The sequence below is a fragment of the Oncorhynchus nerka genome, linkage group LG14 (genome assembly GCF_034236695.1).
Source record: "Oncorhynchus nerka isolate Pitt River linkage group LG14, Oner_Uvic_2.0, whole genome shotgun sequence".
NCBI lineage: Eukaryota > Metazoa > Chordata > Actinopteri > Salmoniformes > Salmonidae > Oncorhynchus > Oncorhynchus nerka.
Window position 1 is genome coordinate 84,164,757 of NC_088409.1, and position 17,500 is coordinate 84,182,256.

At 45.2% G+C, this 17,500-nt stretch overlaps 1 protein-coding gene across 2 annotated transcripts in view; it reads left to right on the forward strand.

The window, feature by feature from the left end:
• The window catches only part of LOC115125295 (protocadherin Fat 3-like), a 245,663-nt gene that overhangs the window by 221,095 nt on the left and 7,068 nt on the right, over window positions 1-17,500 (forward strand). Inside the window, exons 23-28 of one of the 2 annotated variants that reach the window (XM_065000500.1) lie at window positions 3,141-3,384; window positions 5,349-5,502; window positions 11,245-11,518; window positions 11,886-12,336; window positions 12,964-13,077; window positions 15,892-15,951. In XM_065000500.1, coding sequence (XP_064856572.1) covers window positions 3,141-3,384; window positions 5,349-5,502; window positions 11,245-11,518; window positions 11,886-12,336; window positions 12,964-13,077; window positions 15,892-15,951 — 1,297 coding nt within the window. The remainder of the gene's footprint in view (window positions 1-3,140; window positions 3,385-5,348; window positions 5,503-11,244; window positions 11,519-11,885; window positions 12,337-12,963; window positions 13,078-15,891; window positions 15,952-17,500) is intronic. The other variant, XM_065000501.1, reaches the window with a different exon arrangement.

Below are 17,500 nucleotides of genomic sequence, written 5' to 3' on the forward strand. Positions count from 1 at the left end.
ATGGTTAGAAGTAGGGTTAGGAGTTAGGTTCGGGTTATGGTTAGAAGTAGGGTTAGGAGTTAGGTTCGGGTTATGGTTAGGAGTAGGGTTAGGAGTTAGGTTCGGGTTCTGGTTAGAAGTAGGGTTAGGAGTTAGGTTCGGGTTATGGTTAGAAGTAGGGTTAGGAGTTAGGTTCGGGTTATGGTTAGAAGTAGGGTTAGGAGTTAGGTTCGGGTTTGGGGTTACAGGTTATGGAAAATAGGATTTTGAATGTGAATCAATTGTTGGGTCCCCACAAGGATAGTAAAACAAACATGTAAGGGAATGGGTGTGTTACGGATTCTTTCAGAGTGGGGAGGGTTGTTGTGAGTATGTGAGTTCGGGACACTAATATGTTTGTTTGGGCGTGGCTGTGTGTGTTTTGCATGTGCGAGCTTCATGGATTAGTATGTGTGAGTATAGTTTTTCTCTATAATGCTCTTACCAATTTAATCTAGTCAGAGTGAGGAACACAACACAAGGTAATGCGCTGGGTTGGAAGCTCTGAATAGGAAGCTCTGGATAGGGAGCTCTGTATAGGAAGCTCTGGATAGCGAGCTCTGTATAGGAAGCTCTGGATAACGAGCTCTGTATAGGAAGCTCTGGATAGGGAGCTCTATATAGGAAGCTCTGGATAGGGAGCTCTGTATAGGAAGCTCTGGATAGGGAGCTCTGTATAGGAAGCTCTGGAAAGGAGTTCTGCATAGGATGCTCTGGATAGGAAGCTTTGGATAGGAAGCTCTGACAGGGAGCTCTGTATCGGAAGCTCTGGATAGGAAGCTCTAGAAAGGGAGCTCTGTATAGGAAGCTGTGGATAGGAAGCTCTGGATAGGGAGCTCTGGCTAGGAAGCTCTGGATATGAGCTCTGCATAGGAAGCTTTAGATAGGAAGCTCTGAATAGGAATCTCTGGATAAGGAGCTTTGTATAGGAAGCTCTGGACAGGAGCTCTGCATAGGAAGCTCTGGATAGGAAGCTCTGGATAGGGAGCTCTGCATAGGAAGCTCTGGATAGGAAGCTCTGGATAGGGAGCTCTGGATAGGAGCTCTGCATAGGAAGCTCTGGATATGAAGCTCTGGCTAGGAAGCTCTGGATAGGGAGCTCTGGATAGGAAGCTCTGGATAGGAGCTCTGCATAGGAAGCTCTGGATAGGAAGCTCTGGATAGGAAGCTCTGGATAGGGAGCTCTGCATAGGAAGGTCTGGCTAGGAAGCTCTGGATAGGGAGCTCTGGATAGGAAGCTCTGAATAGGAACTCTGCATAGGAAGCTCTGGATAGGAAGCTCTGGATAGGAAGCTCTGGATAGGGAGCTCTGGATAGGAAGCTCTGGATAGGAGCTCTGCATAGGAAGCTCTGCATAGGAAGCTTTGGATAGGAGCTCTGCATAGGGAGCTCTGGATAGGAAGCTCTGGATAGGAAGCTTTGGATAGGAGCTCTTTATAGGAAGCTCTGGATAGGAAGCTTTGGATAGGAGCTCTGCATAGGGAGCTCTGGATAGGAAGCTCTGGATAGGAAGCTCTGGATAGGGAGCTCGGAATCGGAAGCTCTGCCTCGGAAGCTCTGGATAGGGAGCTCTGGATAGGAAGCTCAGGATAGGAAGCTCTGAGGAATACAGCCTGTGTGTGTATTTATGAATGTACTGTATTTAGGGAATGTGGAGATCAGAATCTTAGTCTTTTATTTATTTATTTTATTTCACCTTTATATAACCAGGTAAACTAGTTGAGAACAAGTTCTCATTTACAACTGCAACCTGGTCAAGATAAAGCAAAGCAGTGCGACACAAACAGCACAGTTACACATGGAATAAACTAGCATACAGTTAATAACACAATAGAAAAATAATAAAGTCTATATACAGTGTGCGCAAATGGCATGAGGAGGTACGGCAATAAATAGGCCATAGTAGCAAAGTAATTACAATTTAGCATTAACACTGGAGTGTTAATCTGATGGCACTGAGTAGAGTATTGGAAGCTATTTTGTAGATGACATCGCCGAAGTCGAGGACCGGTAGGATTGTCAGTTTTACTCGGGTAAGTTTGGCGGCGTGAGTGAAGGAGAATTTGTTGCGAAATAGAAGCCGATTCTAGATTTGATTTTGGATTGGAGATGTTTGATATGAGTCTGGAAGGAGAGTTTAAAGTCAAGCCAGACACCTAGGTATTTGTAGTTTTCACGTATTCTAGGTCAGAACCGTCCAGAGTAGTGATGCTAGTCGGGCGGGCGGGTGCGGGCAGCGACCGGTTGAAGAGCATGCATTTGGTTTTACTAGCTCTTAAGAGCAGTTGGAGGCCACGGAAGGAGTGTTGAATGGCATTGAATCTCATTTGGAGGTTAGTGTCCAAAGAAGGGCCAGATGTATACAGAATGGTATCGTCTGCGTAGAGGTGGATCAGGGAATCACCAGCAGCGAGAGCGACATCGTTGATGTATACAGAATGGTGTCGTCTGTGTAGAGGTGGATCAGGGAATCACCAGCAGCGAGAGCAACATCGTTGATTGTATACAGAATGGTGTCGTCTGTGTAGAGGTGGATCAGGGAATCACCAGCAGCGAGAGCGACATCCTTGATGTATACAGAATGGTGTCGTCTGTGTAGAGGTGGATCAGGGAATCACCAGCAGCGAGAGCGACATCGTTGATGTATACAGAATGGTGTCGTCTGTGTAGAGGTGGATCAGGGAATCACCAGCAGCGAGAGCGACATCGTTGATGTATACAGAATGGTGTCGTCTGTGTAGAGGTGGATCAGGGAATCACCAGCAGCGAGAGCGACATCGTTGATGTATACAGAATGGTGTCGTCTGTGTAGAGGTGGATCAGGGAATCACCAGCAGCGAGAGCGACATCGTTGATGTATACAGAATGGTGTCGTCTGTGTAGAGGTGGATCAGGGAATCACCAGCAGCGAGAGCGACATCGTTGATATATACATTATGTTGTTATATTATGTTGTTGTCTGAACAATGCTTTCTCCATACTCAGAAAACAACATGAAACAGCTAGGTATTCTGGTTTGATGTAGTTTTGTATGCTATACATATTCATATACAGTACAATATTTGTTTGTTTGTTTGTATACATAAATCCGATGTGTCACTCATGTTTCTCCTCTCCCCCAGGTCCAACCTCCTAACTCTCGCAGCCTGACAGACAAGAAGGGTCCTCGGGTGACGGATGGTTTCCAGGGCTGCCTGGACTCTGTGATGCTCAACAACAACGAGATGCCCCTGCAGAACAAGAGGAGTCGCTATGCTGAGGTGGTGGGCCTGACAGAGCTGAAACTGGGCTGTGTTCTCTACCCCGATGCCTGCCTGAAACAGCCCTGCCTCCACGGCGCTACCTGCAACAGCTTGCCCTCCGGTGGTAAGTCTGGTGAACTGCAACATGGAAATGGATGTGGTCGGGGCAGTGTGTGTGTGTGTGTGTGTGTGTGTGTGTGTGTGTGTGTGTGTGTGTGTGTGTGTGTGCGTTCCAGAGGAGGCTGGTGGGAGGAGCTATAGGAGGAGGGCTCATTGTGATGGCTGAAATTGAATAAATGGATCAGAGTCAAACATGGTTTCCATATGTTTGTTGTGTTTGATACCGTTCCATTTATTCCAATCCAGCCATTAAAATAAACCTGTCCTCCTATTGCTCATTACACCAGCCTCCTCTGGTGCATGTGTGAAACAAAGAGCCTGGGTTGGAACAAAAGCCTGCACCACCCTGTAGCTCTCGAGGACAGAGATTATTGGTGACCTTTAGTGTCCATAATACACACACTGATAGGAAGATTTCCTGATTGATAGTTTGATTGATTAGTGTTTAGCACCAGGGTGATGGATGGTGATCTGTGCCAGCCTTTGCCCCTGAGCCAGCCGGCTGACTATAACCGCTCCAGAAATCTGGACCTCCCCTCAACATTATTCTATTATTCATCCATAATTAACTCCTAAACTGTCCTTGACCCACTGTTTCCCAAAGTTGTGATTGTGAAATAGCCTTCTATACTCCTTCATCTCCCTTTTTGTCTGCCTGTATCTGTCTGCCTGTATCTGTCTGCCCGTTTCTGTCTGCCTGTATCTGTCTGCCCGTATCTGTCTGCTCCTTTTGGTCTGCCTGATCACCTTCTCTCTCTCCTTCTCTTCCTCTCTTTGTGTTGTCATATCTCTCGAGCTGCTCTTAGTTTTTCTGTCGGTTCATATCTCTCCTCTTTTTGTCTGAACTCAAAAGGCCTACATGAACGAATCGTATCCTTTTCAAATCTAACTACAGTGACAAGGCTCAAGACATTTTTTTTTTTCATCCTTTGGCATTTTACTGCAGTCAATAGGGAAGCATGGTTAAATGTCATCGCTATCGAAATTCCCAGCCTGGACTCAGCAGGGTGACCCCTTGACTTAACGTGCTGACTTAACACATCGAGGCCAAGTCTCAACACACAGAAAGTGACTTAATGCTCCCGCGGGATGATCTCTCCCGGTCTCCTCGCTCGCATTTCTAATTCACAACGAGAGGCGGAGCGCTCTGAAAAGAGCACGGCATTCTGGGACTTGTCATGTTTGTCCTGGCTGTAATAAGGTTCAGTTAATGGGGATTTTTGTTGTAATTTTTGTGATCATTTTTTGGCATGTCCGACCTCTTTGTAAAGGTTATCTGAGTATGTGTGTGTGTGTATATGTATTCCGGTATCCCGCTGTGTGTGTGTGTGTGTGTGTGTGTGTGTGTGTGTGTGTGTGTGATTGCGCTGTGTCAATAAACGCAATGACATTTCCCTGTGTTTTCCAGAAGGTGTGTGTGTGTATGTGTACCCGTGTGATTTCCCAGAGGTGTTTGTGTTTAGGCTGGCAAGCTCTCGTCAACCCGAGGCCAACTATCCCTGGCAGCACCGGCAAAGCTCAAACAATGCACACACTAGTCTCCACGGCACTGAACACATTCCTATGTGTGTGATGGGGTGTGAGTGCGATGGAGCGTGAGTGTGTGTGTGATGGACTTTGTGTGTGATGGAGTATGAGTGTGTGTGTGTGTGTGATGGAGTGTGTGTGTGTTCTGATGCGATGGTCTGAATGCTTTGTTCAATTGTAGCACTACACACCTGTATGCAGAATACTTCATTTAACACACACTTCCCCCTCGTACTAGCTCTGACTCTGCTGATAGCTACTTTATTGAGGAAAAGTGTACTTGCTATGACTGTGATGTGTGGTTGTCTCACCTAGCTATCATAAGATGACTGCACTAACTGTACGTATCTCTGGATCAGAGTGTCTGCTGAATGACTAAAATGTAAATTTACTTTTTTCTCTCTTATCTCTCCCTCTCTCTCCCCCTCTTCTCTCTGTCAGGTTTTGCCTGTAGTTGCGGTCCCCAGTACACTGGGGGGCGCTGTGAGACTGAGATCACGGCGTGCATTCCCAACCCATGCCACAACAGCGGTGTGTGCAAAGCCATCGGCAACGCTTTCCTCTGCAGCTGCAGGAGAGGTTTCAAGGGCATCACGTGAGTTACTATCACACTAATGATCACACTGTAAACATACAGTGTACACGCCAACACACTCCTGTCCTGAACATACACCCCGGGAGTCTCAGACACACAGAATATAACATCCATTTATGACACACAGAGAGACACATAAACACCCACCTTTTAAATTAGCTGTTTGTTTTAACCATTTCAGCTTCCTACTGGCCAAAGTAGTGGAAATAATATAATGTATGTCATAAATAACATCACTGTAAATGCAATGCCTCATCATTTCCACTCGGTGGCAGTATACACCAGCTCTTCTCTACAGTGATAGGCAGATGAGTATAATTTATATTTTTTATTTAACCTGTATAGTTAAGAACAAATTCTTATTTACAATGACGGCCTACCCCGGCCAAACCCTAACCCGGATGATGCTGGGCCAATTGTGCACCTCCCTATGGGACTCCCAATCACAGTTGGTTGTGATACAGCCTGGAATCGAACCAGGGTCTGTTGTGACACCTCTAGCACTAAGATGCAGTGCCTTAGACTGCTGTGCCACTCGGGAGAGGCAGAGCCCCCAAGCTGCCTGCAGCCTGTAAGATTCACTCAAAGAGTTGAAAGATAAAAAAATATGACATTTCATTCTGCTTGTCTTCTTGTCTCCAGGGGTTTAGGGGTGTTCCACTGTGTTACATTAGAATATCTAATGCCTCAGAAATCAAGGCTACAAGCAGTCTTAATGAGGATGAGCTACAGTCACAAGCTCACTAATTAATGCACTGAAACGCTTTTATTACTTGCTGAAACACACACACACACACACACACACACACACACGCCAGCAGCTTGTTCCATCATCAAAGCCAATTTAATTTCAGATGAGAAAGATCAGGAAAGTCAACCTCAGCGTGTTCGTTGTTTGATTGTGAACATGTGAGACTAGTGTTGTTTTTCAATATGCATACTACCGTGCTCCACACCCTCATGCTCCGTGTGCATTCTCTGACCGCGTTCTCTTGAGTATAATCCTGTGAGGACGAAAGTGTGGAGAACACATAAACATTTCATTTGAGAAGCACTTGCACTCCCCTCTACTGTAAGACCTCACGCTGCATTTCCCTCTGCTGTATTACCTCATGCTGCATCTTCCCCTACTGTATTACCTCATGCTGTATTACCTCACGCTGCATTTCCCTCTGCTGTATTACCTCATGCTGCATCTCCCCCTACTGTATTACCTCACGCTGCATCTTCCCCTACTGTATTACCTCATGCTGCATCTCCCCCTACTGTATTACCTCACGCTGCATCTTCCCCTACTGTATTACCTAATGCTGCATCTCCCCCTACTGTATTACCTCACGCTGCATCTTCCCCTACTGTATTACCTCATGCTGCATCTCCCCCTACTGTATTACTTCACGCTGCATCTTCCCCTACTGTATTACCTCACGCTGCATCTCCCCCTACATTCAAGAAGTGCCCTCCAGGCTCCCTTTCGCATTCTTTAATTTGGACTCATACTCCGACCCTCCCGTGCTCCAATTTGCTTGCTCGGAGCACGGTAGTATGGTAGCACGGTAGCACGGTAGTATGGGTAATACGGTAGTACGGGTAGTACAGTAGTATGGTAGTACGGTAGTACAGTAGTATGGGTAGTACGGTAGTACGGGTAGTATGGTAGTACGGGTAGTACGGGTAATACAGTAGTACAGGTATTATGGGTATTATGGGTAGTACGGTAGTATGGTAGTACGGGTAGTATGGTAGTACGGTAGTATGGTAGTACGGGTAGTACGGTAGTACGGTAGTATGGTAGTACGGGTAGTATGGTAGTATGGTAGTACGGGTAGTACGGTAGTACAGTAGTACGGGTAGTACAGTAGTACGGTAGTATGGTAGTACGGTAGTACAGTAGTACGGGTAGTATGGGTAGTACAGTAGTACGGTAGTATGGTAGTACGGGTAGTATGGTAGTACGGTAGTATGGTAGTACGGGTAGTACAGTAGTACGGGTATTATGGGTAGTACGGTAGTACGGGTAGTACGGTAGTATGGTAGCACGGTAGTATGGTAGTACGGGTAGTACAGTAGTACGGGTAGTATGGCTAGTACGGGTATTATGGGTAGTACGGTAGTAAGGGTAGTACGGTAGTATGGTAGCACGGTAGTACATGTAGTACGGGTAGTACGGTAGCACGGTAGTACAGGTAGTACGGTAGTATTGGTAGTACGGGTAGTACAGTAGTATGGTAGTACAGGTAGTACGGTAGTATGGTAGTACAGGTAGTACGGTAGTATGGGTAGTACGGGTAGTACAGTAGTATGGTAGTACAGGTAGTACGGTAGTATTGGTAGTACGGGTAGTATGGTAGTACGGTAGTATGGTAGTACGGGTAGTACGGTAGTACGGTAGTATGGTAGTACGGGTAGTACGGTAGTATGGTAGTACGGGTAGTACGGTAGTACAGTAGTACGGGTAGTACAGTAGTACGGTAGTATGGTAGTACGGTAGTACAGTAGTACGGGTAGTATGGGTAGTACAGTAGTACGGTAGTATGGTAGTACGGGTAGTATGGTAGTACGGTAGTATGGTAGTACGGGTAGTACAGTAATACGGGTATTATGGGTAGTACGGTAGTACGGGTAGTACGGTAGTATGGTAGCACGGTAGTATGGTAGTACGGGTAGTACAGTAGTACGGGTAGTATGGCTAGTACGGGTATTATGGGTAGTACGGTAGTAAGGGTAGTACGGTAGTATGGTAGCACGGTAGTACATGTAGTACGGGTAGTACGGTAGCACGGTAGTACAGGTAGTACGGTAGTATTGGTAGTACGGGTAGTACAGTAGTATGGTAGTACAGGTAGTACGGTAGTATGGTAGTACAGGTAGTACGGTAGTATGGGTAGTACTGGTAGTACAGTAGTATGGTAGTACAGGTAGTACGGTAGTATTGGTAGTACGGGTAGTACGGTAGTATGGTAGTACAGGTAGTATGGTAGTATGCACGGTAGTATGGTAGCACTGTAGTACGGTAGTATGGTAGTATGCACGGTAGTATGGTAGCACAGTAGTACGGTAGTATGGTAGTATGCACGGTAGTATGGTAGCACAGTAGTACGGTAGTATGGTAGTATGCACGGTAGTATGGTAGCACGATAGTATGGTAGTACGGGTAGTACGGTAGTACAGGTAGTATGGTAGCACGGTAGTATGGTAGTACGGTAGTATTGTAGTACGGTAGTATGGTAGTATGCACGGTAGTACGGGTAGTACGGGTAGCATGGTAGCACAGTAGTACGGTAGTATTGTAGTACGGTAGTATGGTAGTACGGGTAGTACGGTAGTACAGTAGTACGGGTAGTACAGTAGTATGGTAGTATGGTAGTACGGTAGTATGGTAGTACGGTTAGTACAGTAGTACGGGTATTATGGGTAGTACGGTAGTACAGGTAGTACGGTAGTATGGTAGCACGGTAGTATGGTAGCACGGTAGTATGGTAGTACGGGTAGTACAGTAGTATGGGTAGTACGGGTATTATGGGTAGTACGGTAGTACGGGTAGTACGGTAGTACGGGTAGTACGGTAGCACGGTAGTACAGGTAGTACGGTAGTATGGGTAGTACGGGTAGTATGGTAGTACAGGTAGTACGGTAGTACGGGTAGTACAGTAGTATGGTAGTACAGGTAGTATGGTAGCACAGTAGTACGGTAGTATGGTAGCACGGTAGTATGGTAGTATGCACGGTAGTATGGTAGCACAGTAGTACGGTAGTATGGTAGTATGCACGGTAGTATGGTAGCACGGTAGTATGGTAGCACAGTAGTACGGTAGTATGCACGGTAGTATGGTAGTATGGTAGCACAGTAGTACGGTAGTATGGTAGTATGCACGGTAGTATGGTAGCACGATAGTATGGTAGTACGGGTAGTACAGTAGTACAGGTAGTATGGTAGCATGGTAGTATGGTAGTACGGTAGTATTGTAGTACGGTAGTATGGTAGTATGCACGGTAGTACGGGTAGTACGGGTAGTATGGTAGCACAGTAGTACGGTAGTATGGTAGTATGCACGGTAGTATGGTAGTACGGGTAGTACGGTAGTATGGTAGTATGCACGGCAGTATGGTAGCATGGTAGTATGGTAGTACGGTAGTATGGTAGTATGCACGGTAGTATGGTAGCACGGTAGTATGGTAGTATGCACGGCAGTATGGTAGCACGGTAGTATGGTAGTATGCACGGTAGTATAGTAGTATGGTAGTATGCACGGTAGTACGGGTAGTATGGTAGTATGCACGGTAGTATGGTAGCACGGTAGTACGGTAGTATGGTAGTATGCACGGTAGTATGGTAGTATGGTAGTATGCACGGTAGTACGGGTAGTATGGTAGTATGCACGGTAGTATGGTAGCACGGTAGTACGGTAGTATGGTAGTACGGTAGTATGGTAGCACAGTAGTACGGTAGTATGGTAGTATGCACGGTAGTATGGTAGCACGATAGTATGGTAGTACGGGTAGTACGGTAGTACAGGTAGTATGGTAGCACGGTAGTATGGTAGTACGGTAGTATGGTAGCACAGTAGTACGGTAGTATGGTAGTATGCACGGTAGTATGGTAGCACGATAGTATGGTAGTACGGGTAGTACGGTAGTACAGGTAGTATGGTAGCACGGTAGTATGGTAGCATGGTAGTATGCACACGGTAGTATGGTAGCACGGTAGTATGGTAATATGCACGGCAGTATGGTAGCACGGTAGTATGGTAGTACAGTAGTATGGTAGTATGCACGGTAGTATGGTAGTATGGTAGTATGCACGGTAGTACGGGTAGTATGGTAGTATGCACGGTAGTATGGTAGCACGGTAGTATGGTAGTATGCACGGTAGTATGGTAGTATGCACGGTAGTATGGTAGTACGGTAGCACGGTAGTACGGGTAGTAATGTAGTATGCACGGTAGTATGGTAGCACGGTAGTACGGTAGTACGGTAGCAGGTAGTACGGTAGCACGGTAGTACGGGTAGTAAGGTAGTATGCACAGTAGTATGGTAGCACGGTAGTACGGTAGTATGGTAGTACGGTAGCAGGTAGTATGGTAGCACGGTAGTACGGGTAGTAAGGTAGTATGCACAGTACTATGGTAGCACGGTAGTACTGTAGTACGGTAGCAGGTAGTACGGTAGCACGGTAGTACGGGTAGTACGGTAGTATGCACGGTAGTATGGTAGCACGGTAGTACGGTAGCACGGTAGTACGGTACTATGGTAGCACAGTAGTACGGTAGTACGGTAGCACGGTAGTACTGTAGTATGGTAGTACGGTAGCACTGTAGTACGGTAGCTTGGTAGTATGGTAGCACTGTAGTACGGTAGCATGGTAGCACGGTAGTGCGGTAGCCCGGTAGCACGGTAGTACAGTAGCACGGTAGTACGGTAGCACGGTAGTATGCATTTTGAGAAACACCCTGGGAGTCCCTGAGCTGTCCTCTATCACCCTCTCTACATGTCTCCCCTCCCACCTCCAAATGGAAGGATAGTCTTAATCAGTTTTAGTCAGGCAATTATTAAATGTCTCACAAACTTCCTGTGACAATTTGTTTTAAGTGCCACCTGAAGTGACAGAGGTTTAGATATATTGATGCCTACCTCAAGTTTTGGAGTGTACAGACTATCTAAACTAATTACCATGCAAAGTTTTCCCCTCATCCCTCTCTCGTCTTCCTTCTCTCCCTTCCCTCGTCCGTTCACCCTCTCCAGGTGCGAGGAAGACGTAAACGAGTGTGAGCGGGGCGGAGCCACGGGTGGCGAAGCAGAATGTGAGAACGGCGGTGTGTGTGTCAACACGCACGGCTCGTTCTACTGCAACTGCACGGCGGGCTTCGTGGGCCAGCTCTGCGGCCTGCGGCCCGTGGTGGTACCAGACATGCAGGCTGGACACGCCATGGTGGGGAAAGAAGAACTGATCGGCATTGCTGTTGTCCTATTCGTCATCGTCACCCTCATCATCCTCTTCATCGCCTTCCGTAAGAAGGTATTTGTATCGTGTTGTTTACTTATTATTGTGTGTTTTTATTTTTACGATGAAATGTAAAGTTGTATCAAATATTTCAGCCTTTGTTGCTTTTAGGATCTTAAGTTGATCACACTGTCCTGCGATGTAGTACATTTAAAACTTGTATTGTATTTAAGGTTTGAAAAGGCTTCTGATGTTTCTAATTTCCACAGAAATGTCAGACTTGATTTTCCCGTAAGAAAAATGTTTCAACCCCTAAAAATTCATATTTCCTGTTGATGCAGGATTATTTTCCTGCCTCAGAAACGGTCTCAAATTAAGATCCTACATCTTTAATCCTATATATTGTTTTACAAGAAATACCAAAACTATATTTTGTCTCCAGGTGTTCCAGAAGAACTACTCCCGTAACAACTTGACGCTGGTCCAAGATCCAGCAACAGCAGCTCTGTTAAACAAGGCCAACGGGGTTCAGTTCAAGACCCTGCGCTGCACGCCGGGAGACCCCTTGAACCTGTACGCCGAAGCGGGGCTGTGCGCCACTGTGATAGGTGGCGGAGCTGGGATGCTCGGCCCGCCCCAGGTGCCTGTGAGGCCCATGGCATATACACCCTGTTTCCAAGGCGATCCGCGGTCCACGCTGGAGAAGATGGTGGACGGGAGAGGCGTGGAACACACTGAGATGAGCACCTTCCACCCAGAGTCACCCAGGATTCTGGGAGGCACAGTACGGAGGGGGGTGGTGGTGTGTAGCGTGGCGCCCAACCTGCCACCTGTCTCGCCCTGTCGTTCTGACTGTGACTCCATCCACAAGAGCACCTGGGACAGCGACGAGGGTCAGTGTGTGTGGGTGGGGGGACATAGTTATGTATTAGTGTGATGTGTTTGAACCTGTTTGTGTGTGGTACAGTCTTTGTTCATACGTGTTTGTGGTGTCTTGTGTGTGTGTATTCATGCATACTGTATATTCCGTCTGTGTGATTGAGTATCCCTCCAAGTGATTCTCTTTTCCAGGAACCCTTGAGGGGGAGTGCATTGTTGTTCCATTTCCATATTCATTCATATTCATATTACACAGAACTATACTCAGAGATCATCACGTTCAGTTTATCAAGACCATCCTAATTATGAGCTGGCTTTGATTCCCAAATCAAAAGTGTGTGTGTGTGTGTGTGTGTGTGTGTGTGTGTGTGTGTGTGTGTGTGTGTGTGTGTGTGTGTGTGTGTGTGTGTGTGAGTGAGTGAGTGAGTGAGTGGTGAGTGAGTGAGTGAGTGAGTGAGTGAGTGAGTGAGTGAGTGCGGGGTACATCTAGCTCTCGATGCCAGCAGTGTTGTCAATGGAGCCAAAGTATGTGTGTGATTTGTGCCACAACAAAGACAGCCCTGGTACAAACGAGCCTGTTCTTCAGTGGCTCCCACCGCTCTCAGACGCCCTGAACTTTACCCTCTGACCTCTCCCTGCAGGTAAAATTGTAGATATGGGCGAAGAGATGACCTGTTTCTCAGGGAGCAACAAGGGCAGCAACTCTGAGGTCCAATCACTGAGCTCCTTCCACTCCGACTCCTGCGACGACAACGGTAAGACATGCCCCTCCTTTCTCGTGCCTCTTTACGGCCACACCCATAGCGACAGTGAGGTAGTCTGCCGTCCGGTCCGATAGCAACACTTAACTTAGTCTTGTCTTCCCCTAACCCCCTATCATTAGCCTTAGGTGTTTGCAGATTCAGAAGTACCAGCTACTGTATGGCTGAAGCTCCCTAAAGCACGTGGGATGAGGTCGCGCCATCGCCAATCGCCATATTGTGTCAATAACAGTTCATTTAGATCTGCAAACACCTAAGAGAAGGGAACCAGGGAACCAGGGGAGGAGTCGGGGGGGGGTGTGATGTTAGGTCATTAAAAGAGAGATGTTGTGATTAACAATAACTAACACCCTCTCTCCAACAGATGCATTTACTCCTGCCGTGTTATAAAAGTGTTTCAGGAAAACAATTTGATATCCAGTGTGTTAGTTTATTTGTCCTCAATGTTATTGTTTGATTTATGTGTTTCATATAATCTGTTCATGTTCATTCTTGGATGTTTTTCTCATTTTTTAATCCAGTTATTTTAATCCCGTGAATTGTTTTATTTCCATACCTGTCAGGTTGTTGTTTTCATTTGGAAGTGACAGTGTGACAGTGTGACAGTGTGACAGTGTGTTAGTTGATTTCCATACCTGTCAGGTTGTTGTTTTCATTTGGAAGTGACAGTGTGACAGTGTGTTGTTGATTTCCATACCTGTCAGGTTGTTGTTTTCATTTGGAGGTGACAGTGTGACAGTGTGACATTGTGACAGTGTGACCGTGTGACAGTGTGACATTGTGACAGTGTGTTAGTTGATTTCCATACCTGTCAGTTTGTTGTTTTCATTTGGAAGTGACAGTGTGACCGTGTGACAGTGTGACAGTGTGACAGTGTGACAGCGTGACAGTGTGACCGTGTGACAGTGTGACAGTGTGACAGTGTGACAGCGTGACAGTGTGACAGTGTGACAGCGTGACAGTGTGTTAGTTGATTTCCATACCTGTCAGGTTGTTGTTTTCATTTGGAAGTGACAGTGTGACAGTGTGACAGTGTGACAGCGTGACAGCGTGACAGCGTGACAGTGTGACCGTGTGACCGTGTGACAGTGTGACAGTGTGACAGCGTGACAGCGTGACAGCGTGACAGTGTGACAGCGTGACAGTGTGACCGTGTGACAGTGTGTTGTTGATTTCCATACCTGTCAGGTTGTTGTTTTCATTTGGAAGTGACAGTGTGACAGTGTGACATTGTGACAGTGTGTTAGTTGATTTCCATACCTGTCAGGTTGTTGTTTTCATTTGGAAGTGACAGTGTGACAGTGTGACAGTGTGTTAGTTGATTTCCATACCTGTCAGGTTGTTGTTTTCATTTGGAAGTGACAGTGTGACAGTGTGACAGCGTGACAGTGTGTTAGTTGATTTCCATACCTGTCAGGTTGTTGTTTTCATTTGGAAGTGACAGTGTGACAGTGTGACAGTGTGTTAGTTGATTTCCATACCTGTCAGGTTGTTGTTTTCATTTGGAAGTGACAGTGTGACAGTGTGCACACAGACAGACATCTGACATAAGAGGAATAACACTGTGCTTCCATCCACACAGCTATGTTGTGTTTGTTACCTTGTCATTGTTTCATCATCACACATTCAAGCACATGTTGTTCTTTCCCATGTCTTTCAATGGTTGTAGTCGTTGATATTGCAGTTCCAATTGTTGGCAGAAGCCAGTTCAGGTTTTAGGTGGTTGTTTATGTGTTGTGTTATATTGTGCTGTGTTGTCTGTGTTTTTGTTATTGTTATGGAACTTGTGCTTTGTTTTTGTGGCGTTTTGGTATTGGGAAAAAGTCAGTAGTAGTTATTTTTACTTAGAGAGTTAGCCTATAAAGGGTTGTTTCTTGATTGACATGGATCACTCAGGTCATTCTGCAAAAATCACTGACATCCACATGTGAATCTATATAATCATAGTGTGTTGCTACTATGTACAAGACTACATAGCTGAAATGCAATGCTGACATATCAACATTGATGCTTCATTCATTCATAATTAATGGAACCTCTTCACTGTCATGATGATCACATTTCACATAATATCCTACTCTGATATTAGCCAATCAGGCCACAGAACAATCTGAATCAGTTTGGCTGACCGCTCCAGTAGATGTGATGTCATTATAATGTTCATTTCTCCATTTGGTTTTTATTTTTCTATTTATCTGATTTTCATTGAATGTCTTCAGAACATAATTTAACAGTCTAGCTCTCGTCTCTCTGAGCACAGCCCTACCTCATGTATACATATGTAAATTGGAGTGTGTGTTGGTACAAGTGTGTGTGTGTGTACTGAGGATACTCTCCAATACTCGGATGAGCAAATGCACATGGATTCTGTGTTAGTCCCCTCCTACACACTTAGAAAAAAAGGTTCCAAAAGAGTTCTTTGGCTGTCCCCATAGGATAACCTTTTTTGGTTCCAGGAGAACACTTTTTGGTTCCAGGTAGAAAGAACCCTTTTGGTTCGAGGTAGAACCCTTTACACAGAGGGTTCTACATGGAACCCGAAAGGGTTCTTTCTACCTGGAACCAAAAAGGGTTCTCCTATGGGGTCAGCCGAAAACTTATTTTAGGTACTAGATAGCAAAACATTTTCTAAGAGTGTAGGTCTTCTAAGTCTGGTTCCATATGTAGCTTTGGATCAGACACCTCCCATGCTACACGTCTCTAGTGTTGATCCCATCTTCAGCCAATAGTAGCTCTGCTTCCTGGCAGCCCGTTGTCAACTTCCTGTGTCTCAAACCGTGTCTCCTCCCTCTGCTTCTCTTCAACAAGCCTCCATAGTGACCGTCATTCGACTGGTCAATGATGCAGTCGACACTATTGAAAACGAAGGTACCATGTCTCATCCACCCTTCTCTCACTCTCTCTATCCTTCTGACGCTCTCTTTACTTCTCCCTGTACTTCTCTCTCTCTATAAGATGCCATGACAATGCTCTCCATGACAATACTCTGACAGTGCTGTGGTTTGAAAATCATGTACTTCAGGCATGGTGTAAAATACATGGCTGGCATGTAATGTAAACTCAAAGTACACACATACTGTAGGCTTTATATTTTCAGTACACATCAAATACCTAGCTTCCATGGAACCCATACGTTGAAGTGTCAAGCCTCACACACACACACACACACACACACACACACACACACACACACACACACACACACACACACACACACACACACACACACACACACACACACACACACACACACACCAGGGGTTCATGGGGGAGGGGGGTCTGACCAATAGGTAGTGGGAGAAAAGAACCCAATTGCCCTACTTGGGTAAAAGTAAAGATACCTTAATAGAAAATCACTCAAGTAAAAGTAAAGGTCACCCAGTAAAATACTACTTGAGTAAAAGTTTAAGTATTTGGTTTTAAATATACTTAAGTATCAAAAGTAAATGTAATTGCAAAAATATACTTAAGTATCAAAAGTAAAAGTATAAATCATTTAAAATTGCTTATATTAAGCAAACCTGACAGCACAATGTTCTTTTTTTAAACATTTGTATTTCAAGATAGCCAGGGGCACACTACAACACGCAGACATCATTTACAAGCAAAGCATTTGTGTTTAGTGAGTCCGTCGGATCAGAGGCAGTAGAAATCACCAGGGATATTCTCTTAATAAGTGTGTGAATTGGACCAGGGAAATGGAAAATGTATGGAGTAAAAGGTACATTATTTTCTTTAGGAATGTAGTTGTAATGATGTGCGCTGAGAGTCAGGATGCAAGTTCAGAGAGTGAGTGTTTTAATAAATAAACACAACATAATACAAAATAACAAACACGAACAATACACAGAACTGACACAGGAACAGAAACAGTAACGCCTGGGGGTGGAACCAAAGGGAATTACATATATAGGGAAGGTAATCAGGGAAGTGATGGAGCCCAGGTGAGTCTGATGAAACACAGGTGCACGTAACGATGGTGACAGGTGTGCGCCATAACGAGCAGCCTGGTGACCTAGAGGCCGGAGAGGGATCATGCGTGACAGTAGTGAAGTAAAGGTAGTGAAAAAATATAAGTAGTAAAGTACAGATACCCCCCAAAAATGACTTAAGTAGTACTTTAAAGTATTTTTTAATAAGTAATTTACAGCACTGCAAAAAGGTCAGGGCTGAATCAGTGTTACTCACAACATGTGCATTGACATATTACACATACATAAATACACTAACATATTACACATACATAAATACACTAACATATTACACATATATAAATACACCAACATATTACACATATATAAATACACCAACATATTACACATACATAAATACACCAACATATTACACATATATAAATACACCAACATAAATACACTAACATATTACACATACATAAATACACCAACATATTACACAT